General features: G+C 41.8%; 1 protein-coding gene across 1 annotated transcript; it reads left to right on the top strand.

The window, feature by feature from the left end:
• The first annotated feature begins 3,393 nt into the window (after positions 1–3,393).
• On the top strand, positions 3,394–27,759 carry LOC120915841. The gene is made up of 6 exons (XM_040326648.1): positions 3,394–3,798; positions 5,043–5,878; positions 7,519–8,053; positions 20,661–20,885; positions 24,206–24,335; positions 26,543–27,759. The coding sequence occupies exons 1-6, from the start codon at positions 3,394–3,396 to the stop codon at positions 27,466–27,468; spliced, it is 3,057 nt and encodes a 1,018-aa protein (XP_040182582.1). The 3' UTR covers positions 27,469–27,759.
• The last annotated feature ends 57 nt before the right edge of the window (positions 27,760–27,816 follow it).

The following is a 27,816-nucleotide window of genomic DNA, read 5'->3' as shown; positions in this document are numbered from 1 at the left end:
CTATTAATTACTGATCCTCAAGCTGTCAAGAGCCAATTTTTATAATTAGTAGTGGAGTTCTTCCACATGTAATCCATCTCTCTCATTACTGTACCGGTTGGGGAGTCAATATTGTACCTGCAGTGATGAGCTGTACTTCCAGTCACACACAGTAGTTACTGCATCTCAGTCAGTTACAGCCAACGTCTTTCTCTCTACGGCTATCCAGAGTGACCAAAAATTACAAGGCCAAACATTGCATATTGTTGTTCAAGTGATACTGCGCTGGTCTAAAAAATTTGTGGAAATTAAATTGATTTAAATAGTAACACAATGTAAATAAACGAATATATATAATTGCTGCTGCAGCAAAAAAAATGTTGGATAAACATCAAGTGCAAATAAAATAAAATTATGCTGCGCTGCTGTGGTATGACTTAAATACAGTTTCTATCCCAATTGTATCACAAAATTAGAGATATAACCGTATATATATACAAACAATGAAAGTAAAGTGACTTAGTGCACACAATAAAGTGCAATCAATGTTGAACAAAAGTCCCAAAGAAATTTCAACAAAACTCCAAATTCAGTGCGGACATGAATGCCAGAAAGAAAGGTGCTGAAAGTAGTGTCCAAGTAGCAGGATAGATGAGAAAGCCACCACCTCCTATCTATATCCTGCTTACCGGATGGGATGGATCCCTATAATGAGGAATCAAATGCGCTTGTGGCTTTACAGCCCAGATGGCAATCAATCGATCCAGTAAGCAAAGGGTCCTCACTTCTTAGTAAGCAATCTAGCTTTCCCCTTTATGTTCACATTACCGCTCTCCAGCAAGTCACCATGTAGATATCCAAAAGGAAAAAAGAATCGACATAGAGCAGTATTGCAAACAAAGCTGATTTAATATAAAAATGTCAGTTTCACTCACATTTAGTAGAATAACAGTAAGCGTTTTAAATGTCTCTAGCCGGCCGGCTTTCTCGTATCGCTCGTTCCTTCCGGATGGCGATGAGGTACACACAATAGTGGCGTCAGCACGCCGCTCCTCCCTACGCCGTTTCGTCCTATCGTGGACTTCTTCCAAACATTGCATAGGTTGTTTAAATCCTGCAAAGACAGGGGGAAGAATTGGGACTTTATATGAGGCGTGTATCCACTGGTAAACATATAATAATATAACCATGATAAAAAATAATAAATACATGGGACCAAATGTTTTATTTTAAAATACATTCCAGACAGAGATGGTACAATTAATGCATCACTGCTGTGTGCAAGTATCTGACCAGAGCTTTTAATTTGTACCATCTCTGACTGAAATGTACTTTATAATAAAACATTTGTTCTTATGTTTTTATTGTTTTGTTATTATGGTTATGTTGTTATATATGTACTTTATTTACCAGAGGATAAACACCTCATATAAAGTCCCAATTATTTTCCCCATGGTTTAAATCCTGAGCTTGCAGCTTTTGATTGCTAAACACCTAATGCTGTAAATCTCTGCTGCCCTTCAAATACAAAGGGATGTATTTACTAAAGCTGGAGAGTGCAAAATCAGGCTAATTTCTGTATAGAAACCAATCAGCTTCTAATCTCAGCTTGTTCAATAACAAGCAATAAAACCTAGAAATTGTAACATTGTGCCATTATTTTTCCTTTAGTAACTCAGTCAGTTAACATACATGAGTGCAGTACTCTTATGTCTGCTTTTTTGTTACTTGTTCAGCCCTGGTTCACACTGATGCGTTTTGGCATGCGATTTGCAATAGCACCTTCCTAATCAGTGCGACACTGCATTTGTGGCGCCTTACCAATTTCAAAAAGTAGTTTCTTTACTACTTTTTGCGATTTCCATTGACATCTGTGAAGAAACCTACACAGATGTCTGAAACTGCTGCAGAAATCGGGACTGACATGCGGGAGTGAAATCGTGCGAGTTCAGCTGCACTCGCACTGTTTTTTTCCCCGCAGCTCAGTGTAAACCTGGGCTTAAAGTGGAGTTTCACCCAGGAAAAAAAATGCAGCCCAAAAATCCTAAAAAAAAATTGAAAATATATATTTTTTTTATACTCACCCGAAATTCCTGTTGCTATGCGGAAGTCCGTAATCTGCCTCTTCCGTAACTGCGGTCCATCTTCTTCATCTTCTCCTAGTGAATGGGGCGCGCTGCTTTCTGGGAACTGTGTGTGTTCCCAGAGAGCAGCCGCCCATTCACAAGTCGGCGCGAGACTCACGCATGCGCAGTAGGAAATGGGCAGTGAAGCCGTAAGCCTGTTTCCCTTAGTGTGAATGGTGGCGCGGGACCTGCATCGATTGAGGGATCAGCATCGGGGGGGCCATCAGCGCGGGCAAGTAGGACAGGTAAGTGTCCTTATTAAAAGTCAGCAGCTACACTGTTAGTAGCTGCTGACTTTTAAAAAAAAAATTGCAACTGCTTTAATGTACGTTTTTTCTTCCTGTTTGATTTTTCTGATTGTACATATACATGGATGTACCTATTTGTTGCTTCAGTATGTATTTGCAGTCTTTGATACTCCAGATGCATACAAATGCGCAGATATGACCTTTGGCACATCTGCGCATACGTGGGTGTCTAAGAACAATGAAATCAAGGAGGTCCGGTGCATGCTTACAACTCAGGTTCCAAAAGGCTGGGCTAAGCCCTGCTGTCACATCTGTGCATGTGCTAAACAATCATTATAAATGACTAGACAGATTCAGGATGCAAAAGTTGTTTATTAATCAAAATGAAGACAGTTTAACGTGATATACACAGTTTTTCTTGCATAGAAAGCAAGTAGGACAACTATTATTGTGTATACAAATTGACACTGAATAACCTATGGTTACATTTATTTACTAAATATTAATGTTTATTATTTTTCAGTTGTATGGTTACCTATTATTAAAGTGGAGTTCCACCCATTTTTTTTATGTTTGTCTGTGCTGCATGCTCTAATCTCATAGTGTTCAGAATGGACAATTTTTATTTAATTTGTTGCTTGTAAATACCTTTATTTTGTAGTCCTTCATTACTTCCTCCTCCTTATTTGCCTAGGCTATTTGCAAGGGTTTCTGGGATAGGCATCATGTTTCCCAGTAGTCCTTGCAAACCTGACTGAAACCTATTACATTGCTTGTGCACTGAGCATGTGCGAGATATGCAAAGCTGAAATCCAGGAAGTCATACAGTCTGGCTTCATGATGCCCACACTTAAGATGGCCACGGTCTATTTCTAGATTATAAACTATTTAAATGCTGTAACAACCTAACAAAACGGACCTTAGTTTACAGACTAACTTTACTAGAATACATTAAGCTTGTGTATTACAGGGGTATTTATATTTAAAAAGTGAAATTGTGGGTGGAACTCCCCTTTAAGTGAATACTGTAGTTGTACGTCATGTTTTTTGTATACTTTATACCTTGTACCCTTTTAACAAAAGAAAAATATCCTTTAGAAGTTATTAGATGTGAACTATACATTAGTAATTTTATTTGTTTCCCTTTTTTTAGAATAATCTTTCGTTACTACAGGCATATCCTGGCATTTATCTTTGCAGTTGAGGAAATAAACAGAAATCCTTATCTACTTCCTAACGTCACACTCGGATTTGACATTTTTGATTCGTGTGCATATGAAAGCAAAGCATTAGAAAGCTCTTTGAAATTACTGACAGGTGCACAAAATGCTGTTCCAAATTACCAGTGTGCGAAGAGGGGTCCCTTGGCTGGAATAATTGGACATATGCTCTCCTCTTCAACTAAGACCATGGCCAAGCTTTCTGGGGTCCATTTACTCCCACAAGTAAGTATGAAGTTTAAACCTGAGAATCAGTAAAGTATACTGTACCTCTGAACTGCAAAGGATAGAGGCCAGACCCAGAATATGTCTTGTATTACGCAAAGCATTTTGTGGATTAAGGCGTTCTGTATTGAGAAAGCTCATTAATTTTGAATAGTGTAAAAAAAATAACTGCCAATTTTGTATTAATGCATCATACCACTGTACCACTATAGGTTGTAATGCACTAACATTTAAGTGCATTAAAAACGAATGGTACCACACTGTACTGCAGATCATGCTTTATTGCAGGGCTCAACTAGCCAGGCCTTAAAGCGGAAGTAAACCCATCGATTTAACCTCCCTAGCGGTATGATTATTTCAGATTTTAGGTGCTAAAAGCGGTACCATTATTTTGCAAGGAAATTTGGTGTTTTACATTGTGGGCCTGTAATTCTAAGGAATAACTCACTTAAATCTGTCCAAACAGGAGTCTAGCAGACATCTCGGGTATGAAAAAGTTTGAAAAACAAAATCATAAATTATAATATAATAAATAATTATAAATAATTATAACAAATAATAATATGATTATAAAAAACACAGTTTTCCCGGAGAGGGAGCATACCCACACCCGGTTTTCACGGCAAAAAGCTCTCCCAGCTGTTTTTTTGCCAGGAAAACCGGTCATGTGTACGAGGCTAAAGGGCTCTGTTCCCTGGATTGTCCCATCTGAATTTCACAGAAACATTGCACTATATATGTAGAAAAGTACTCTAACACTTATAAATAAAACAACAAGTCAGTCCATTCAATAAAATAAAGTACAAACAGCGCTGATGTTTAAGTGGCGTGATCACCACCACCATAAATGACAAGATAGATGGAAGACAGCAGGTAAGTGTTTCTGAAACACTTATGGTGGTGGTGGTCACGCCACTTAAACATCAGCGCTGTTTGTACTTTATTTTATTGAATGGACTGACTTGTTTCATTTATAAGTGAGTACTTTTTTACATGTTTTCTATTTTTAACAGCTGCTTTAATTTAGTTTCTCTGTCATTTAATTAATCTTTATATTTCATTTTTTGTTTTCCATTTGGTTTTGCTCAGATAGTTTACATCCGGGTGGCGCTAAGCAGTGTGTAGTAGGCCTTTTATACACTATTGTATCATTGCATTATATATATATATATATATATATATATATATATATATTTACATCTCATTTAATTTTCCATCATCTTACATATTTCTTTTGCTTATAGGTAAGTTATGGAGCTCAGGATTCCGATATAAGTGCTAAGTCAATATATCCAACTTTATTCCGGACTGTCCCATCTGAACAAAGTCAGAATGATGGTTTTGTACAGCTTCTCAAATATTTTGGCTGGATATGGGTTGGAATCATTACCACCGATGATGAAAATAACCTCCGGTGGAGTAATGAAATTAAAAACATACTCATTAAAAATGAAATCTGCATCGCCTACTTCCAAATCATATCAAGCAGAGCTCTCAACAGCCTGGACCAGGCAATAAATGTCATCAAAAGCTCATCTGCAAACGTTGTCTTTTTTTTCTGCAGTAGCTTAGACTTTATAAACTTCATGTTTACTTTTCAGATGTTTTCCATTCCTGGAAAAGTGTGGATTGTGCCATCAACAGTGACCCTCGATACACAGGAATCCTATGTAACCATTTTTAATGGTTCGCTTGCTTTTGCTATTCACAAAGGAGAGATCCCAGGATTAAAGGAATTTCTCTATAACACTAACCCCCTCACCTTACCAGATGATATATTCACCGCCTTAATGTGGCGAAGTGCCTTTGCCTGCTTACCTATAAATGCGACCACATTTAGAAACCAACTAAAATACTTAAGGAATTGCACTGGAAAAGAAACAATGAAATCCTATGAGAATGAGTTTGATGTCAACAACTTTAGATTAACTTATGCTATTTACAGAGCTACTTATGCAATGGCCTATGCAACACATGACTGGGTATATTCAAGAAATAATCAACAGACCGATGTTATAACTTATATCAAATCAACTTTTCCTGCATCTAAGGTAAAATACATAGCTTACACTTCATTTTGGTGTTAAGTAATATAGTCTGCACTGCAGACAACAATACAATTTCACTTGGTAGCCAATCAGGAACAATTATGTATTGTTTTAATAGTTATAAGCTTGTGATACAGAATGGCGTGCACGTGCACGTGAGGACGTGGCGCGCTTGTAGGTGGGGGGAGTGAAGATCCATGGGATTGCCTGGCTGAAGGGACGGATCGCGCTGACTGAAGGGAGGAGACGGCAGACGGCAGCCTCACGCTATACGCTGACCACCGCGCCGAAAATTGAAGGACCCGCACGGATAACATCGCGCCGTGCTGGGGGGGTGGAGAGCCTGCTTCATTCACTGCCTGTCACGCCGCGACGGAGGCTCACCGGAACAGTCGGCAGTCGGCGAGGAGCGGGGACAGGCGGCTTGAAGGAGGAAGCAGGGTCACGTAGCAGGAGAACGGAGCCTGCCGCGCCCACATAGAGGAACATCTCCATCTCCGTCATAGGAAAGCTATAAGGTCAGCTTGGTGAAACCCCCCGTACAAAGGACTGGAAGAACCGAGGTAAGGTAGGGGGAATCTCCTGATGGAGAGGCAAAGGTGGGGCTGAACGTACTGCCAATCTGCTAGAGAAAGAGGTAACAGGTCTGACACTCCTTCATTGATTACCCACTCATTTAAAAGAAAGGGGGTCTAAATGGCGCTCTAGGAGGTGATGATTTACTTGAGACTGTATCAGTGAAGGAGCGTGCACACGAGAATAAGCATATAATGTCTGCAATATACTGTGTGAGGAACCTGTGAAAAACTGTTGAGAGAGGAACCGGACCATGGTCAAGGGTTAAAGAGGGACCAACAAAAACTGCAACCTCTCAGTTAAACTAATACATGCAAAAGACGCAAGCTATAAAACACATAAGGTATCTCATACAGTGTACTAACGTATAAAGGCTTTTTTTACAGTGAATTTAAAACTGACCCTTGGGCCATTGAACCCAGAACTCTGTACAAACCCTTGAGAACGGTATGACATCCCATTGACTGTAGTACGGTCATGCACACGCACGTGGAAAGGCCAAGAGACAATTAAGATCAAACAGTGACAGGGTATCAGTACAAGGGGGGGATAGTGAACAAGGGCAGATCTGGAGGTGAGAAACACTAACAGACAGGGTCTCCAGCAAAAAGCATAGAGTACTTGAAATACATGGCGAGAGGACTCAAGGGACAAGACTTGTACTGCAGTGAAGGGGGCAAAAGGAGAGGACCTATGAAATCAACCTATTAAAGATAAGGACACAACACATCCCTCCCGTATAAAGGTTAAAGGGAAAAAAGGGAACACCTCAAAACCCCCTGTCCTACCCCGTCCGGTATACCATACTGGTTTGTACCCCTATACTGAGTCTGGTGTCAAATTGTTGGAAACAAGAGGTCAAGCTGGGGAAGAGAATTAGAAGGAGGGAGACTAACATGAGCAGAATGACGAGTAGATCAACAAAAGGGGGACCCCCAACTACTCCATGTAACATAACAGCAACAAGCTCAATAAGGCCATTTGTGACCAGAGGGGAAAGCCCGCGTACCTCCGGTTCCCAGGGATTAACAAAGCAACAACAAGTGAATAAAGTAAAAAAGACCGAAAATAAAAAACCCCAGAGTGATACTTCCAGGGAAACATCTATAGAGGAAGGACCTACAGGGAGTACAGGGAGTGGACTGGAGAGCAGCAGGATGGATGATCGAAGCGTAGACACTCAATCCCCCTCCAAGGGAGAAATGGCAGAGATGCTGTTAAAACTGGAAAATGCGATAAAAGGCGAAATACAGAACTTGCGGACGGATTTAGGCCATATGCTATCCAGAATAGAGGCAGTAGAGGAACAGATAGAGAAACAGGCACAAGAAGCAAATACATTCAGAGCCCAGATGGACCAGATCCAACTACAACAAAGACATATTCTCTATAAATTAGAGGATCAGGAAAACAGAAATCGGAGACAAAATTTAAGGATAAGGTCCATACCAGAGAGAAGGGGTGAGGACCTCAGGATAATAACGCAGAAGATATTTAATCCAATATTGGAAAGAACTGTAGAGAACCCAGTCGGGATTGAAAGGGTCCATCGAGTAGGAAATCCGAAAAGAGCGACCTCAGAGCGATCAAGAGATGTCATAATAAGGTTCCGATTCTATGAAGAAAAAGAGGCAATTTGGAAGAAGCTGAGGGGCCAATCCCCGATAGTGTTTGAAGGGATGGACCTGCAGATATTCACCGACGTGGCCCCAGAAACTTTGGCAAGGAGATGGTTGTTAAAACCGCTCCTAAAACAGATGATGGACTCGAATATCAAGTATAATTGGGGTTTCCCTGCCTGCCTAATTGGAACAAAAGATGGGAGATCTGCGACATTGAGATTTCCTGAGGACCTGAATGAATTCTGTAGGAAACTGGAGATCCGGGTCCCTGACATACCGGGTTGGGAGTAGGGGGCAGGGGAGGGGGGGGAGTGGAGAATGGAAGCTCCGCCCCCCCCTTGTTCCATACCCCTCTCTCTCTCAATTTTTTTTTTTTCTCTTAGCCGCCCCTTTGTGGGCCCTTTTTGAGGCCCCCGGTTTTCTTTCTGTGCTTGTTTTTCTTTTTTTTGTTTCTTCTTTCCTTCTGACCTCTTTTTGTTTCTTGGCCTTCCTTCTGTTCCTTGGCTGGGCCCTGTGCCCCCCCCCTACCCCGGGGTGGAGAAACCGGGATGGGGGGGGAGATCCCAGACCCCACCCGGAGCAATCTGAACCAGGGCATGGAAAATGGTTCAGAGGTCTTAAATAGGCCAAATTGGGAGGGCGGGAGGGAGGGGAGGGGGGGAGGGAGGGGTGGGGGGGGTGGGAGGGAGGGGAGGGGAGGGAGGGGAGGGCGGGGAGGGAGTGGGGAAGATATCCTATCTCACCAAAACAATCGGAAGAAACTGTAACCAACAACCAAGATGCCGGTAATTAAATGCCTATCTTATAACGTAAAAGGCCTCAATAGTCCATCAAAGAGACATAAGGTACTAAAGGAACTAAAGAGGTATAGGTCAGATGTTGTCCTTTTACAAGAAACCCATCTTACATTAGGATCAAACATAAAGCTATATTCCCCTGACTTCCCCATATGGTACTATGGCGACACCATCTCTAAAAGGGCCAGAGGGGTAGCAATTGGGATAGCGAAGGGGATTAGGTTTGTGTTAACAGACCGATTGACAGACCCAGAAGGGAGATTCCTCTTTTTAAGGGGAAAATTAGAGGAGGAGGAATATACTCTTGTAAACATATATGCACCGAATACCTCCCCGATGAAATACCTCCAGGGAATCCTGGGGAAATTAAAAGATTTCAGGAGGGGAAAGATAATATTGGGAGGAGATTTAAATTTCTGTATGGACACAAAGGTCGATAAAACACACCAAACATTAGAGACTCAAGAAAGGCAATTAAGAAAGGTAAAAGGTAGTCTACATAGAAGCCAATTAGTAGACACATGGAGGATCTTTAACCCAAGCAAACGAGATTATACATTTTATTCTCACGTACATGAGAGTTACTCCCGGATCGATCACATTTTCATTGAGCATAGAATGCTAGATGCGGTGGTCGAGACAAAAATAGAGACCATGACGATTTCCGACCATGCTCCAATCAGTATATCCATAAATATTATAGGCAATCAAAGGACCTATCCAAATTGGAGACTAAATGAGAAACTACTAATAGAAGAGAAAAGTTTAATGAGGGTCAAAAAAGAATTAGAGGAATATTTTAAGATAAACAAGACAGATGATATTTCGGCAGCAACATTATGGGATGCCCATAAGGCGGTGATTAGAGGGGTGTTAATCTCCGAAGGGGCAAGGAGGAAAAAAGAAATGAACAGTAAGAAGGAAAAATTAGTAGATGAGATCTTCAATTTGGAACTAACACATAAGAAAAATGGTAAACAACGAGATATTTATCTAGATCTAGTTAACAAGCGGAACGAACTTAAAGAACTTATTGATCGGGAAACAAGAAGGGAATTTAACTTGGTGGCAAGGGAGAGATACAGGTGGGGAAATAAAACAAGCAAACATCTGGCTCGGATGGTACAAAAAAAGAAATCAAGGAACTATATAGACAAAATTAAAAACGAAAAAGGAGAGGTCTTGCACACAACAAAAGATATTGCTGAAACATTTAGATTATATTATGAAAAATTATACTCAGTAGAACAAAAAAACTGGCAAAAAGGGGAGAAAGACAAAAAAATCTCAGCATTTTTAGAAGAAGCAAGGTTACCAAAAGTCAGTCAAATAGACGCAGAGGGGATGGACAGGCAAATAACGGAAAACGAAATTAAAGTAGCATTATCAAGCTCTGCCTCAGGTAAAAGTCCGGGACCAGACGGCTTTACAGTAATGTATTACAAAAAATTTAAAGAGATACTTCTGCCAAGGCTATGCCAGTACTATAATGGACTTGGAAAGGAGTACGAACTAAGTAAAGAGGCATCAGAGGCAACTATCACCGTTATCCCTAAGGAAGGAAAGGACATCGGAAACTGTTCAGGATACCGGCCGATATCTCTGCTCAATACAGATTTAAAACTGTTTGCAAAGGTATTGGCCGGGAGAGTTAAACAGGAAATGGCGAGATTGGTGTACCCGGATCAGACAGGTTTTGTCCAGGGAAGAGAGGGGAGAGACAATGGGGTTAGAACACTGTTAATCCTCCGGAAAATGAAGGCGGTGGGATCCCCAGGTCTACTTCTGTCGATAGACGCAGAAAAAGCGTTTGACAGGGTAGACTGGGGACTCATGTTGCTCACCCTGAAGGAAATGGGGTTTGGACAGAGGATGATGGAGTGGATTGGCACTCTCTACAGGTCCCCCACGGCCAAAATAAAAATAAATGGAAGTCTCTCTCAAACTTTCTTAATGAGAAATGGTACAAGGCAAGGGTGCCCTCTATCGCCATTACTGTTCGTGCTCACATTGGAACCCCTGCTGGCTAGGATCAGAAACTCTCAAAAAATAAAAGGGGTTAAAATAGGAGAGGAAGAACATAAACTTGCAGCCTTTGCAGACGACGTCCTATTCTATTTAATGGAACCCAAAACATCAATCCCAAACCTTCTAAACCTTTGCAGCGAATACGGAGAAATCTCAAACTTTAAATTAAACATCACAAAAACGGAGATTATGAGTATAAATATAAGCAAGATAGAAGAACAACACCTGAAAATGAAGTACAAATTTGCTTGGGTTAAAGAACTCAAATACCTAGGAATACTGCTAGCAAAATCGACTAGGGAGATGTATACGATAAATTTTATCCCTTTATTAAATGAAATTAAGACAGAAACAAAAAGGGTGGAAAATAGGGCAATATCATGGATAGGACGAATTAATTACTGCAAAATGGTCATTTTGCCAAAAATTTTATATAAGTTCCAGATGATCCCCATTGCCCTCCCCGGGACATTGTTCTCGGCCCTTAGAAAATTAATAATGAATTATATTTGGAGAAATAAGAAGCACAGGATAGCACTTCAGACCCTAAAACAGCCAAAAAAAAAGGGTGGATTAGCGGTCCCCGATGTTAAGAGATACTATGAGGCGGTGATATTAACAAGAGTGGTGGAGTGGGCCAGGGCTAGTAAAGAAAAAAGGTGGGTTAGTGTAGAAAATGAATTGTCACAGGCAAGGCTAGATAAGATAATTTGGAACCCTCCACAATTTAGGACAATAGATAAAAACGCACACGAGATAACTAAAAATGCACTTAAAGTTTGGGACACGGTCTATAAAAAAATTGTGAAAGAGTACAATTCACCCCTTATATCACTAAAGAATAATGATTATTTTGCACCAGGTAAAACACAAGTGGGGGGAAATTGGATTAAAATGGACACTATACAATTAAGGGATATAATGAAGGAAGGGCACATTTTAACACTACAGGAGTTGAAATTAAAAAACTCCCTCCTGGAAATTAATGAATGGAGATATCGGCAATTAAACCATTTTATCCAAGATCTTCCACACCCGTTGAGGTCGGGAGATCAGTTATTGGAATTGGAAAAAATATGCTCTACAAAAAATGCCAGAGGATCTATCTCGGGACTATATAAGATGTTACTGAAGATGGAAGAGCAGAACATACCCCCATTCATTAAAAAATGGGAAAGGGAACTAGGGACACATCAGGATAGGACCACAATAGAGAAAATGCTGACCCTGACACACTCCTCCGCGGTGGATAGCCGCACAGCAGAGATGTGTTTTAAATGCATAGCCGGATGGTATATGACACCAGACAAATTAAAAAAGTTTAAAGAGGGACAGACTGGAGAGTGCTGGAGGGGATGCGGTTTACCAGGAAATATGGCACACCTGTGGTGGGGATGCCCTAAGATAAGGAGGTACTGGGAAAAAATATTGGCTTGTGTCGAAGAGATTACAAAGAAAAAGATAAAGATGGACCCTTGGGTTGTTCTGTTCCACGGGGGGGAAGAAGGCATTAAAAGTTATAAAAAATCGCTAGTACCACACCTATTGAATGCTGCCAAAAGATTAATTCCAAGGGGCTGGCAAGAGGTGGAATGCCCATCGATCTGGCAATGGATCGACGCGGTGGAAGAAACGTATAAAATGGAGGAACTGCAGGAGGACATGGAGGGTAATAACATATTACAAAATATGAAATGGGAAAACTGGAGAACTTTTAAGAAATCGTGGAGTTACGCGGAAAAATTAAGAGAAGGCACTTAAGGCCATTTTTGAAAAATTAGAGAGAAGTAGAGGTATAAGGAGATTGTTTTGGTGTGATGGGAGGGGGGGGGGGGGGAGGGACGGGTAAGAGGAAGGGAAGTATTAAGGGAAAACTTTTGTATATGGTCAGCAAAAGAAGTCAAAGATGTATTCAAGAAAATAATATAAATATATATATAAAAAAAAAAAAAAAAAAAAAAAAAAAAACAAAAAAAGGAAAAACAAAACAAAAACAACAACCATATAAAAAAAAAAAGACACTAATGATGCAAAACCGAAATAGAGATGCAATGGGCTGGTACGCAGAACATGAGCATGTAAATGCACACTCTATGAGGTGGAGTCTGAAGTATTCTATAAAAAAAAAAGAGAAAAAAAATAAGCTTGTGATACAGGCTAAAACAACAAGAATCTTAATCGGAAGAAGAAGGATTAGTCATGTGATAATAATTTTCATAAAGCCAAATTTCATAATTCTAATAGTTTTTTTTAAGCAAATAAGGAAGGAAGTTCACATTGTTGGTATGTACAGGGTATAAAAGCCTACCATATTAAAGCTGAGGTTAGGAAAAACATCAAACACATTAGTTATGTGTAATTGTGAGTGTATTATTAACTGTAGGTAGCTGCTTGTGGTAAAAAAAATCCATTAAGTGCCTCCTTCAGAGCCATCAGATACTGTGCCAAGGGGCTGTTTTCCAGGACTGTAAAGGTTAACAGCAGCTACTGCTACTGAGAAAAGTTGCGCCGCTCACCTGCCCCCTTCTGCCCTGTCCTCCATTCACAGAACTCCTACTGTTGTTGTCCCACAATGCATCCTGTTCTGTTAACTGAGACAGTTATGGGGGGTTATTTACTAAAGGCAAATCCACTTTGCACTACAAGTGCAAAGTGCACTTGAAATTGCACTGAAAGTGTACTTGGAAGTGCAGTCGCTGTAAATCTGAAAGGTAGATCTGAAATGACGGGAAGCTCTGCTGATTTTACCATCCAATCATGTGCAAGCTAAAATGTTTTTTATTTTCCTTGCATGTCCTCCTCGGATCTACAGCGACTGCACTTCCAAGTGCACTTTGCACTTGTAGTTTGCACTTGTAGTGCAAAGTGGATTTGCCTTTCGTAAATAACCTCCATGGTCTCCCCTGCCCATTCACAGAAAGGCATGTACTGTGAGGCAATAATAGTAGGAGTATACAAATAAGAATGATACCGCGCTAATGCATGAACCCTAAAGAGCTGCAACTAAAAAGTGAGATATACCCCAAATAAATGAAGCCAAAAATAAAGTCACATTAACCTTTACAATGGCCAGAAGACAGCCACTGAGGCCTCGTACACAGGACCGAGTTTCTCGGCAAAAACCACTAAGAAACTTGCTGTTTTTTTTTTTTGCGGAGGAAACCGGTCGTGTGTACATTTTTCGACGAGGAAACTGTCAAGGAACTCGTCGAGCCAAAAAGAGACGGGAATGGAGAAAATTGGCTTAACAAGGAACTCGACAAGCAAAACTATGTGTTTCGCCCATCGAGTTCCTTGGTCATGTGTACGAGGCCTTAGGGTTGTATCCACATACTCTAAATGAGTCACAGCAGATTTTTTTTTATTCCATAAAGATTTGAATGATTGAATTTTAACAGAGAACAAAAAACACTGCCTGTTTACAGCGGCAATAATGTCAAAGAAGAGAAACATGTGGAAACATATTTCATTAAAGAGTATTGCATTCAACACGAAGAGGAGCACAATCAAATCAAGTATGCAGAATGGGTAAGGTCTTCTTAAGCAAGGGTGTGGAATTTGTCCCTCAAAACCAGTACATGGATATCAATGTGTGTGTATAGGCCATATGCAGAGTCACAATCCTAATGCACCTGAGGCGGTATAAACCTCATAGTAAATTGGTTAATGGGAGGAGACACAGGGTTTGTTTGTTGATCTTAACACCATAAAGATGAAGTTTAATTCTTTTTTTTATTAGCTATACGTTTAAGGATGGTGTGTATCCCATCACTTCTGGTAAAAAAAAAATCTGGGAGAACTGATTGCGATTTCACATAACAATCCTTCGAAATTCACAAAAACCTGGTCTTGTTAGCTTAGTTTCCAAACAACAAATATGCAGATCTTATGGGGGATTCTCCGAGATCTCTGTTCCACTCGAATAATTCTAGGCTTGGTTTTTGCCCTAATCCCTCGTATTAAGTGTAACCAGAGTCTGGTTACGAAACTATTTTCTGCTGAAGGCAGCAGCAGGCGGGGAGGTGGAAGGGAACCAACTCCAGGTGCCCAGTTGTTGGGTGCCTCTTCCCCCCTTACCTTACTCTGCCTTACCTACCCCTGCCACCCCTTCCCCCCTTTTTTAAAGCATAGATGTGAATGTGTCCTATAGGAAACCATGTTAAATGTTAACTGTTGTGCATTTCTGCAAAGAGCAAAAAGCACAAAAAAAATGCATAGAGGTGAAAGAAGAGCCTAGAAGAGCCCACATTGCTTGTCTATACTGTGCTTCCAACAATAGGGTTCTATTATTGTGCTTACACCTTAAAGCGGGGGTTCACCCTTAGAGGGCACTTTTCCCCCTTAGATTCCTGCTCGTTTTTACTAGGGGAATCGGCTATTTATTTTAAAATATGTGCAGTACTTACCCGTTTACGAGATGCATCCTCTCCGTCGCTTCCGGGTATGGGCTTCGGGAATGGGCGTTCCTTCTTGATTGACAGTCTTCCGAGAGGCTTCCGACGGTCGCATCCATCGCGTCACGATTTTCCGAAAGAAGCCGAACGTCGGTGCGCAGGCGCAGTATAGAGCCGCACCGACGTTCGGCTTCTTTCGGCTACGAGTGACGCGATGGATGCGACCGTCGGAAGCCTCTCGGAAGACTGTCAATCAAGAAGGAACGCCCGCTCCCGAAGACCCATACCCGGAAGCGACGGAAGAAGATGCAGCTCGAAAACGGGTAAGTACTGCTCATATTTTAATACAAATAGCCGATTCCCCTAGACCGAACGAGCAGGAAGCTAAGGGGAGAAAAATTTTTTTTTTACAAATGGGTGAACTCCCGCTTTAACATTCTAACATACAACTGGCAGAGAGATGTCATATTTTCATCTGCAGCGCTATTCCACATTTGTTTCTCATGAACAGGCAGCTTTTGCATTTCTTCTCATGCGCCAACTCTTCCCTCATCCTGTTCCTTTTCTGGGCTATTGTGATGGTGCTAACTGTATCACTTCATGCGTTTTTTAGCACATACTGTAGGTATTCAATTAATAATTGCACTGCTGATTGATATCTTATTAGTGTCTGTGCGCCCATTTCTGTAACCCTTTTGAGATTCGCTGTAGCCATAGGCATTTGCACAGGGTGTGCCAGATGTGCCTGGGCACTCCCTAATCACCCCGTGCAGTACTAATTACCCCTGCTTTCTGGCACCCCCTGTCTTCCCCATGCAGTACTGCCAGCTTTCCTCCTCTCCTCCCCCAAATTACCTAATGAAGGAGCATACGTGCTCAGAGCGCGCATTCCTTCCCACTCCCTCTCCATCCAGAAGTGTCCAGCCACTCTTAAAACCGCCCCTGAGCCGATTCTGAGAACCAGGAAGTCTTGGGAACATCAGCTGCCTTTCCATCTGCGAACCTACTGCCTTCCCCCAGGAGTGGATGAACCTCTTATACCTTCCTACATGTGCTGTGATCTCTACGATCTTGTGAGTTCCAAATTGTCTGTCCTATATTAAAAATATTTTAACATTGCTGCCCTTAGATGACGCTGCTCTCTTTTGTGGTCTCCTCTCCCACCAGCTGCTATGGGGGATGTTTCCGAATAGAGAGGGGGGAAGGAGTTGCTAAATTCAATATTTAATTTACCGGCCTATTCTTTTTCTGAATGAACACTTACCTGCCCTCGGTAATGGTTTTGAACAGAGCAGCCCCGATCTTCCTCTTCTCGGGTCCCCCCGACAGTTCTACTGGCCCCTCCCTCCTGCCGAGTACCCCCACAGCTTGCTATGGGGGCACCCGAGCCACAGCTCCCTGTGCCCATTCAGACAAGGAGCCGCAGTTCAGCCCAGCCCCCTGACTCTCCTCATTGGCTCACTGACTTTGATTGACAGCAGCGGGAGCCAATGAGGAGGGAAAGTCCCGAGCAGCGTCTCTCCTGCAACATCGCTGGATCGAGATGGGTTCAGGTAAGTATTAGTGCTGCATTAAGTTAAAAAAAACCTTTTAACTTTACAACAATGTTGAGTTTTAGGTTTACTGTGTCCAGGTTTAGGTACATTTAATAAGTGTGTTTCCCTCTTTGACAGTGTTAGGCCTCGTTCACATCATGGTGCAGAGACGTCAGTTTTACTGCAAGTGTTCTGCAAGGGCACCAAAAAAAACAGCTGTTCTCTGTGCCCTATTCACACCACAACATGCAGATTTTTTTCTGTGCATGAATCTGCAATGGGTGTGCAGTTTTATGCATGTGAAAAAAAACATTGGTATGAACAGGGCACATAACTGACATGCACGTTTGATGGGCACAGTGGCTGCAATTAATGTTTTTTTTTTCAGTTTTTTGTTTGCGCCCCCTCAAAAAATTTTGAGCACCAGCCACCACTGGTTTTCATGCACGTATGGTGTGAACAAGCCCTTAACCCCATCACTGCACTTCAGCTAATACAAGTCAACTGTGATTTTTCCTGTAGCTAGTACGTGGCTTCCTTTTCTGATAATACAACTGTGACCTCTGAATGTCACTACATTTCCTAGCTTGGTGAGCTTTTTCACTGACAATAAGTTACTTAGAAGAATAGGAACATATAGGGCCAGATTCAGATACAATGGCGTATCTTTTGGCTGGCGTAGCGCATCCCGTTTGCACTACGCCGACGTAACATAGTGAGGCAAGTACAGTATTCACAAAGCACTTGCTCCGTAAGTTACGTCGGCGTAGCGCAAATGGGCCGGCGTAACCCCGCCTAATTCAAAGTAGGCATGTAGTGGGCGGGCTACATTTAAATTAACCGCCACCCCATGTAAATGAGGGCCGTTTGTACAGCGAATGCGCGCGCATGCTCAGAATCACGTCGCAAATACTCCCTACGAAACGACGTCGGCTCAATGCTTTCGACGTGAACGTAACCTACGCCCAGCCCCATTCACTTACGCTTACGCAAACAATGTAAAATACAATGGCTGTTCCGTCGTCTATACCTTGCATGGGCTGCGCCATCTTTTTGGTGGTTTATCTTTACGCCGGCGTATGTCTTACTGCGACGTATCGGCGTATCTTGCTCATAATAATGTTTACACTTATATAGCGCCAATTACAGCGATGCCGCTGTGTCTAAGCGCTGATAATGGTTGTCATTATCACCCAACTCAATGGTACTCATTTTACAGACCTCGGAAGGATGAAAGGCTGAGTGGACCTCGCCGGGATCGAACCTGCAACCCTTGGGATACAGGCAATCACAGACTGTTGCAAAGGAGCATTAGCCCCCTGCGCTATCTTACCAGCTTATTCGACACGTAAATCCACGTACACGCCCCTAGCGGCCAGCGTAAATATGCACATAAGATACGACGGCGTATCTTAGCAACAGTGAGGCGTATCTAATTTTAAGAATGCGCGCAAAGATACGACGGCGCTCATTCGGACTTACGGCGGCCTATCTACTGATACGCCGTCGTAAGTCTTTCTGAATCCGGCTAATAGAGTACATCTTTGACAGTTTTTTTTCTGGTGACTGTTTGGGATAGAGGACAGTGTAGATAACCTTCCCCTATTCCTTGTGGGAGCATATACTGTATGTTGGCCGCACCAGGTGGAAAATGATGAGGCACTCTCTTTGGAATAAAAGGTGCATTCAGCATCCAATGCATCGTCTATTACTTATCTTATTACTTCTCTTATACAGGGTCTTATGTTATTGCGTATAGCTGAACAGAGTAAAATACACCTGGATATGTGCCTAACCGTCAGCAGTCACATCTGAATGCACACACATATGGGCCTGTTAACATTTTGAGGTGGCAGTTCTAAAAATGGCTATACAAAATGAGGCATAGTACCCCCTACTTAAAAGAAATGTTGGTAGTAAATAGACACACATTTTTTAAGGAGAACCACACAATTTTTTTATTGTGCAGAGTGCCCAATTCAGATCTTTACCGGACCTTCATCTACAATAAAGGCCTGGTATAGATGAATGGAATTCCCAGCTGCTCTATGCCATTTTTTTTACCTTCTGTGTACAATTTGATACACCAAAAAGGAAAACTCTGCGCTCCTGAAAGTTCACCAATTATAAATCCACTTAATGTTTGTGAAGAAAAAAAAAACATACATTAACACTTTAATTTTCGGAAGATCCAGTCCTTTATATGGTTAAAAAAGGGAAAGTTTCCACAATGTACACAATATAATAAAAAAAGTATAAAAAAAACTTTCCAAATGTCTCAGATGTGGGACGCTTGCATGTTCACCCAGGGAGAGCGTCCTTTCTGATAGGCTGATCCACCCTGTGTCTCCAGCAGTCACATTTATCGGGTCTGTGAAGCTTCCAGACCAGCATAGGAGAGAGCCTAGGATCCCGGACATTGTTACATCAGCCAGGAGAAGGACATTCGATCGATGTTTACATCTGGCTGGGTAATGTACTGTGCTCACCATTTGCACTAATGATGTCTTGCTAGACAGCCCACAAACTAAAAGCGCAAGCATTAACCATTTGAAGTCTGAAGAGGGTGCTGGTCTGATGCAGACATTTGGAAAGTTTTTTTTATACTTTTTTTATTATATTGTGTACATTGTGGAAACTTTGCCTTTTTTAACCATATAAAGGACTGGATCTTCCGAAAATTAAAGTGTTAATGTATGTTTTTTTCTTCACAAACATTAAGTGGATTTATAATTGGTGAACTTTCAGGAGCGCAGAGTTTTCCTTTTTGGTGTATTTGTGTATTTGTGGTACTTCAGGGTATCCGGATCTCTGCAGCACGGACTGTTCTCAGCCCATACGAGGGTTTCAAGTATTTCATGGGATATTAGTTATTTCCCATTGAGCGCCAGTGATTTTTTTGTATCAATATGTGTACAATTTGATCATTGTTTGTGGCCAGGGATAGAATTCTTTAATCTTCTGATCTATTCTGTCCACTTAACTGTGGAATCAGCAGCATCTTCATTTTATACTTCCAGGTCTGAGGCCTCTTACACACGACCGAGGAACTCGGCGGGCGAAACACATCGTTTTCCTCGTCGAGTTCTTGTTAGGCTTGTCGAGAAACTCGACAAGCCAATTTTCTTCATTCCCGTCGAGGAAAAAGAGAACATGCTCTCTTTTTGGCTCGTCGAGTTCCTCGACAGTTTCCTCGCTGTAAAATGTACACACGACCGGTTTGTCCAAAAAAAAATCTCCCATCAAGTTTCTCGATGGATTTTCCCGAGGAAACCGGTCGTGTGTACGAGGCCAAATAGTTCTGGTTTATCAGATTAGAAACTTAAAATTTTTAATCAAAAGACAGTTGGTAGCCTCTATACTGTATGGGATTTCTGACCTTTCACTTTTTTGGGTACTGTTTTGCTGTAACTGAGTTGCATCTGTATCAGCAGCAGTGGTACTTCGCTGGTAGCTGGACACATAACCTGTTAGAAAGCTGCTGCAGATATCATGTATCCATCATGATGGTGCTGGAAACATGGCTGAGTCTTTATTGGAAAGGGACTTGAACAGAGAGACATGAATTTACATCATGACTACAAAGTTCCATTAGAAAGAACATTATATTATTCAAGCATTAAACAAAACACCACCACCTAGTGGCAGAACCAGTCATCACAGTATGATGTATAAAAATATTTTCTTCATCTCTGAATGAATAAATAGAATGCTATCTATCCATCTATCTGCAAATGTTTGTACTTGAATATTAATTGAATGGGGGTCCCATAACTGTTTTCTCACAGGAGCTCTTTGGTTACTTTGTCCACCACTGGATCTAATGTGTTTATGTTTTTTCTCAATCCTATTACTTTTCTAGCTAAATAAATACCTTGACAATGTTACATTTAAAACATCATCGGGTGAGAATTTTCAATTTGAGAACCGAGCACTTGCAGGCCAATATGACATAATGAACTGGTTCATCGCTCCCAATGGAACTACTCAATATAGACAGATTGGAAGCTACACAAGTTTTGCACCTCCAGGAGAACAATTTGTTATTAATGAAAAGTTCATCCAATGGAATAAAATATTTAAAGAGGTAAATCCCCTTACACTCATTATAACTGCTGAATTTGACCAAGATCTTGTCACAGCTAGGGATGAGGTTCAGATTCGCACAACCATGAACTCACAGTGGATTCCTGAAATTCTACTTTGTCCAAACAGTGAAATTCTGTCCAAATTAACAATCCATAATGCACTGCACAGCCAGCAGACTCAGAAGGACCAACAAATAGGACCATAGCTAAGATCAGACATTGGTGTTTTCATTTCTTTGGGGGCATTTTATTTTATGTTGCTAGGGCCTTTTCTAAGTTTGGGGTGCTCAAAGTGCCACCTCCACTTGTTGCTGAGTTCCTGTTCTTAAAGCTTATATTTGTGGCACTCCGTTGCATTGCCTGAAAGATGTAAACTAAGTGCAAAAACACTAACTTATAGATCTAGAATGGGATGCAATTCATAAAGATTAATCAAGTTCTGATTGGCATTATCCCAACCAGAAATATAGAAAAAAACAAACACAAGAGTAACATGGTTTTAAATATGCTTTTAAAAACTGAGTGGACACTAGGATTTACCGTATATATCGGCGTATACCGCGCACCTTTTTCCCCTTAAAATCAGGGGAAAATCGTGGGTGTGCGATATACGCCGATACCCGCTTCCCGCGGCTGTGTTTGAACCGGCCGCCAACATATATCGAGCGCAGTACACTCGGGTACTCTCGGCCAGGCTCGGCTCCGCTCGCGGTCACGCCCTGTGCCGCCTCCTAGCCTTTATGCGAGAGGAGCCGAGCGTGGCCGAGCGTGCCCGAGTGTACTGCACTCGGTATATGTCGGCAGCGGCATTCAAACACAGCGCGGGAAGCGGGGATCGGCTCAACAACAGCGCGGGAGAAGCAGGGAGGACACCACCAGGGCCGCAGACGGACGCAGGACCGGAGAAGGCCGCCAATGGATGCCGGACAAGACACCAAAACTGTAAGTAATTTAAAAAAAATCCAGGAATTTCCCTTCTACATTAGGGGTTCACGCTATACGCCGGTGCACGCTATAGGCAGATAAATACGGTATATAAAAGATTATACAAAATGTTACTAAATAACATATTTAAAAACAAAAACATATCAGTAGGCATACTGTACAACATAAAGTTACAAGGTAAAACTGATACAGAGCTGGAGTTTGGTTGATCAACTGTTGCATAGTAAGTTGGTCTACGTGTTTCGTGGGAGCCCCCACTTCTTCAGGACCATGTAACATGAATATCATATATAACAGGAGAGAAAACAGACCATAAACATATCATAGAAAATATACATCATAATATATAATTACCAAATCTAATTTGATTTATATTCTCTATTTAGATTTGCTAATTTTATATATATATATATATATATATATATATATATATATATATATATATATATATAATGTATAGTTTCTATGATATTTTTATGCTTAAGCAATGTAGCAGTTTTACTTTGTCAGGCCTCGTACACACTTACGTGTCTTTGTACAGGGGAAGGCTGGTGTTCAGCAAAAGCTTCCACTGCACCAAAGAGGGGGATGTGGGTTTCTTCCAGTGCATAGCAATATTTTTACGGGCATAGAAAAGCAACAGGCTGACCAGAATGCGTTTTGCGGAGGTCGGGGCAATGTTTTCAATGATTCCTAAGAGACACACCTCCATCACCAATGGCATCTGGACCACTGCAACTTTATTGATCATGTCTAACACCGTCTCCCAGTACTGTTTCACCCCGCGGCACTGCCAGAAGATATGGGAGATTTTGCCGGGGGAGGCGCTACACCTCCAACACTCCGGAGAATGCGGGGGGTTCATCTTATGAAGCCTGGGCAGGGTGAAATATGCTCTATGAACTATTTTATATTGCACTAACCTGTATCGGATAGAGACAAGAGATCGAAAAGGGAGATCCGAGACATCGTCCCAGTCGTCAATGTCTAGTGTGGGGATGTCACCTTGCCATCTGGATCGCAGCCTGTATAGGGGGGGGAGAGACACAAAGAGCAAGTACGAGTACAAATGCAAGGTGGGTTTTTCAGCACAATTAAACCTAAGTGTTCTCTCCAACTCCGACTGGGCCACGATGCAGGAGGACAGTGGGAACTGAGCTGTGAAAGCATGTGACAGCTGGTGGTATCTAAAAAGATAATGATGGGGCAGGTTAAACATGGAGGAGAGATCAGAGAAGGGCAGCAAGGCATTTTGTGTCACAATGTGAGATACAAGTTTAATGCCGTATTCTAACCATGCGTAGGGATCTAAAAGTTTATAGAAGTGGGATAGGCTAGGATTGATCCATATTGGGGCATTTGGGGAAATTTCAGAGGGTTTGCATTTTTCAATGGCTAGGCCAGTTCGCCATGCCCGCAGGGTGGTAAGCATGGAGGGGGTCAAAGGGTACGGAGCACGGGGGCCCCAGTAAAGCAAGAGTTAGAGGGCCTCCAGCGAGCCAACCACCGAGGCCTCCAGCACAGTGGATGAATTTGTCCCGTCCGGCCGCAACCACCAAGCCGCAGTCACCAACTGTGTGGCCAGGTAGTACTTGGGCACCCGCTGAGGGGAATGGCGGATGAGGTAAGTAAGCTTAGGGACAATCTTCATCTTAATAAGATTTATTCTTCCCCAAACAGATAGAGGGAGATTACTCCATGATTTAAGCTTTGATTGGGCCTCTAGGAGCACCGGGGCCAGATTCAGCGCTATGTAGTCCGAAGCTGAGGTGGAGACGTGTACGCCTAAATATTTAAAAGAGTTGACCCAGCAAAGGGGACTATCAGGCGGGGAGGTGGACCTGGCCGCTTGGTCAATCGGAAAGAGTAGGGACTTGGACCAATTCACCCTGAGTCCAGTGACCGAGGCAAATGTGTCCAGAACATTCAATGCTCCCTGCAGCGAGGGACCTGCGTCATTAAGTAAGAGCAGCATGTCGTCCGCGTACAGGGCCACCCTCTCCTCCAGCAGAGGCGCTTTTTTTTTAACGCCTGAAAAACGCCCCAGTGTCAAAGGGGTCCTAGTGGAGCTTTACCAGTATTTTTCGGGCGTTGGCAGTGTGAAAGGGCTCTGAAAGCACTCGGGCTTTCACATTGGGATTGCAGATGAGGCTTCTTTCAGGCGCTTTACAGGTGTTTTTTTTAACGCTAAAGCACCTGAAAAATGCCCCAGTATGAAAGGGGTCTTAAGGTTACATGTGAACAGTGGCGGCACCGGTCATTGATTTGTACAGAGTATAAATCTGACAGTCACTACTCTTAGCAATGATGTGCTTATCACAAATTGAGCTCCAATTGTCTCATGTTTGTATACCTGTGCTCATTTCCTTCCTAGGTACCTCGTTCTGTGTGCAGTAACAGCTGTCTTCCGGGATACAGAAAAGCTCTCAAAAAGTCCCAGCAAAAATGTTGCTATGACTGCGTTCTGTGTTCAGAGGGAGAGATATCTAACAGCACAGGTAAATGTCATCACTCATATATGATTTGTGCTGAAATCTTAGTAGTGACTACTTTTTAGAATGCATTAAAGTTTTTAAAGTATGTTAATATGAGAACACTCACGTTTGTAAGATCTATTTTACTTAGTTACTCCGAAAACCATTTTGCTCTTGAGGGGAACGTGGTTTAACCTTCAAATACAGAAAGGCATCTTTACAGTAAAGCTGTATAATACACTATGAATTACAACCAGTTTCCTGAGGAACCTTGCCACATGGGTCAGTCAGCCTCCAGCCACCTGACATCCTTTAATTGGAAAATCGAAAGAGCCAGGGGTAATTCATCCAATCAGATGCAAGCGCTCTTCAGGTATTCCTACAGGCAGCGGTTGTGGCTGTCACAATACAATAGCACAGCAGGAGATTCTTTCATCCATATAGTGTGGGTGGGAGATTATTTTAGATTATTTTTGTTTCGCCCATAGGCTGAAAAAAAAAATAGTTGTGCATGCCCAGCGTAGGTGCTGTAAAAATGTGGAGCTGGTTATAGCCAAATAAGGCTGAATGTCTTTCTAAATGCACAAAATAGAAATGAGTATTAATATCTATAAATAATTGCATTGTAGGATTTTGTCTGATTGCCTATGGAAACTTCCTTTTTTTAGGAGTTTATGTCTTTTCTTGCATTGGCTGTGGGTTTAGGGCCTATTCACTTGTAGGGGCAGCTGTGCATTGTGGTAGGCATCAATGTACATTTATTCATTATAAATAGGCTGCCAATGCTCCACATTGCATGGCCAAGTGGTGTAGGTGCACTGCATTGCATTCTGCAAGTTTGTTGGGGGTGCCTTTCAAAATAAATGGCACTGCTGCACACATGTTGTCATGTACTGGGATATCAACACTCATTAAAGTGGATGTAAACCCCCCAAAAAAATGTTTTATGTCACAATGTAGAGAATAAGATTTCCTATCATCTGTGCCCAGTCTTGCCACACATAGTTAATCCAGCTCTGAGCAATCCACTTGTATTGTTCAGTGAAAATTAACAGACCTTCAGATAAAAACCTGTCTAAATAAAAAGTCCTTTCCGTCCCCTTGCTTCGAGTGACAGGGTTTTTACATATCTTGTGCACTAGCTTGGACACATGCACATTCCTGGATGTTTATCATAATATGGGAGGTGATCCACAGTTCATTGTGAGAGGTAATGTATGTCACTCGAAGCAAGGGGACGGAAAGGACTTTTTATTTAGACAGGTTTTTATCTCCCCCCTCAAGAGGCTTTCTCCACACCAGGGAGAAAGCCTCCCATTACTGTGTGTAGTTACAGACAGAAGAACAGGAAGTGAGGATTTCTCAGAAGAAATAAGGACATTTAAAAGCAAAATGGAAGGATGAGGTAAGTGAAGAAGGACTGCACTAAGGTGAAGGAAGCTATTTTTTTCCTTTCAACCCCTTTAACTCAATATTCCAGGTGTATACAGATAGTCCAAAGCTGCAAATAATACCTGATAGTGTAAATTAGGTTTAGTTAACACGTTAAAGAAGAACTTTAAACCCGTCCCCCCACCTGTGTTCATATTGATGTTTAAGCTTTTATGCTGTGTTGTCCTCAAATAATAATAATCAGTGGCGGCTGGTGCTCCATTTTTTTGGGGGGGGGGGGGAACAAACCCCCCTGCCTGCTCACTCACCTGCCAGCCCCATACTTACCCCTTCCAGGTCACGGGTGGCTTTAGCGGCTTTCCCGGCTTCTCCTGGAAGCAAATCCGGAAGCTTCTTCTCCCTGCCAATCCGGCCACTTCTCCTTCTGGCCAATCCAATCCTAGGACCCACTTCCTGTCCGATTGGCCGGGAGGAGAAGCAGGAAGACAATAGTGTATCAAAATTTGCTAATGTCACAAGTGGGTGGGTTTGAGGCGCAGTGTCAAACCTTTTTTAAGTCAATTAGGGCTCTACTCATGTGCCTTGACAAAAAAAAGTGATTAGGGGGGGGGGGGGCGGCGCCCATGCACCCCTTATGGACTGGTTGCCACTGCTCCTAACTGCATGTTAAATGCCCTCAGAAGAGCAATCCACTATGGAACACACCTTAGACCTCAGTCATGTAAATGAGCCTTTAATGTGATAGATTATGTGATTTTAGGTGTATTTTATAAAAAAAAAAATACTGGGTAACTTTAATATGGCTACATATTTTATAATACTTATTTATCTTATTTATCTTTTAGATGTGGAAAACTGCATCAAGTGTACTGAACATCAGTGGTCCAATGAGAGAAGAGACAAGTGCATCCCGAGAACCATAGACTTTCTCTCCTATGAAGATGCTTTGGGAATTGCATTATCTCTCCTTGCTGTTCTGCTTTCAGCGCTCACTGTAACAATTCTGTCTATATTTATCAAACACAAAGAAACTCCCATAGTGAAAGCCAACAACAGGGACCTCAGTTACATCCTTCTCCTCTCTCTCACTTTGTCCTTCCTCTGCTCTCTATTATTTATTGGACGCCCCCAGACCATTACTTGTTTTTTCCGCCAGGCAGCTTTTGGCATTATATTTGCCATTGCTGTATCTTCGGTTTTGGCTAAAACTATAACTGTTGTCATCGCTTTCAATGCCACAAAGCCTGGCAGTGAATCAATAAAATGGATTAAGACCTGGGTATCAACATACTTAGTGTCCATTTGTGCAATGGGTGAGATCGTAATATGTTTTGTATGGTTTTTGTGCAATCCACCCTTTCCAGATTTTGATACATCGGAAAGATCACTAAGGATGACACTTCAATGTAACGATGGGTCTTCTATTGCCTTTTACTTTCTGATAGGGTATATGGGTATTCTGGCTGTTTTTAGTTTTATAGTAGCCTTTCTTGCCAGAAAGCTACCCGATACATTTAATGAGGCAACACATATTACCTTTAGTATGCTGGTCTTCTGCAGTGTTTGGCTGTCTTTTTTCCCTGCATATCTAAGCACAAAAGGTAAGTACATGGTAGCCGTTGAAATATTTGCCATGCTGGCTTCCAGTGGTGGATTACTGTGTTGTATATTCCTCCCTAAGTGTTATATTATTATGATACGGCCAGAATTAAACTGTAAAGAACATCTGATTGGAAAAAAATCCATTAAGTATAATGTTGAAAGTAACTAATTGATATAAAATGGTTCAAGAAGAATAGGAAAGGTGATTTGTGATTTTTATCTGACAGTAGATGTCAGTGTAATTCCAGAAGAGAATAAGTAGTGCAGAACAAACGTAACCAGAAAAACAAATGGTGAATCACGGAGTTCGTAACCTAAGGGTTTCTTTCCCTAAACTGTTGTCACTTACTTTCCTATAGAGTGTGCTAAACACATCTGTGACTTACCTTTTCCTACATTGTGCTTTATGTTATTATTGGAAACAGAGAATAAGTGTGAAGACCCTACAGAGAAAAACAAACAGCTGAGATCTGAGATTTAAAGATGAACTAATGCCTAGCTTTCAATCTTGCCTAAA

Source organism: Rana temporaria, chromosome 10 (genome assembly GCF_905171775.1).
Source record: "Rana temporaria chromosome 10, aRanTem1.1, whole genome shotgun sequence".
Classification (NCBI taxonomy): Eukaryota; Metazoa; Chordata; class Amphibia; order Anura; family Ranidae; genus Rana; species Rana temporaria.
Note: the sequence above shows the minus strand (reverse complement) of the source record. Positions and strands in the feature narration are given on the sequence as shown.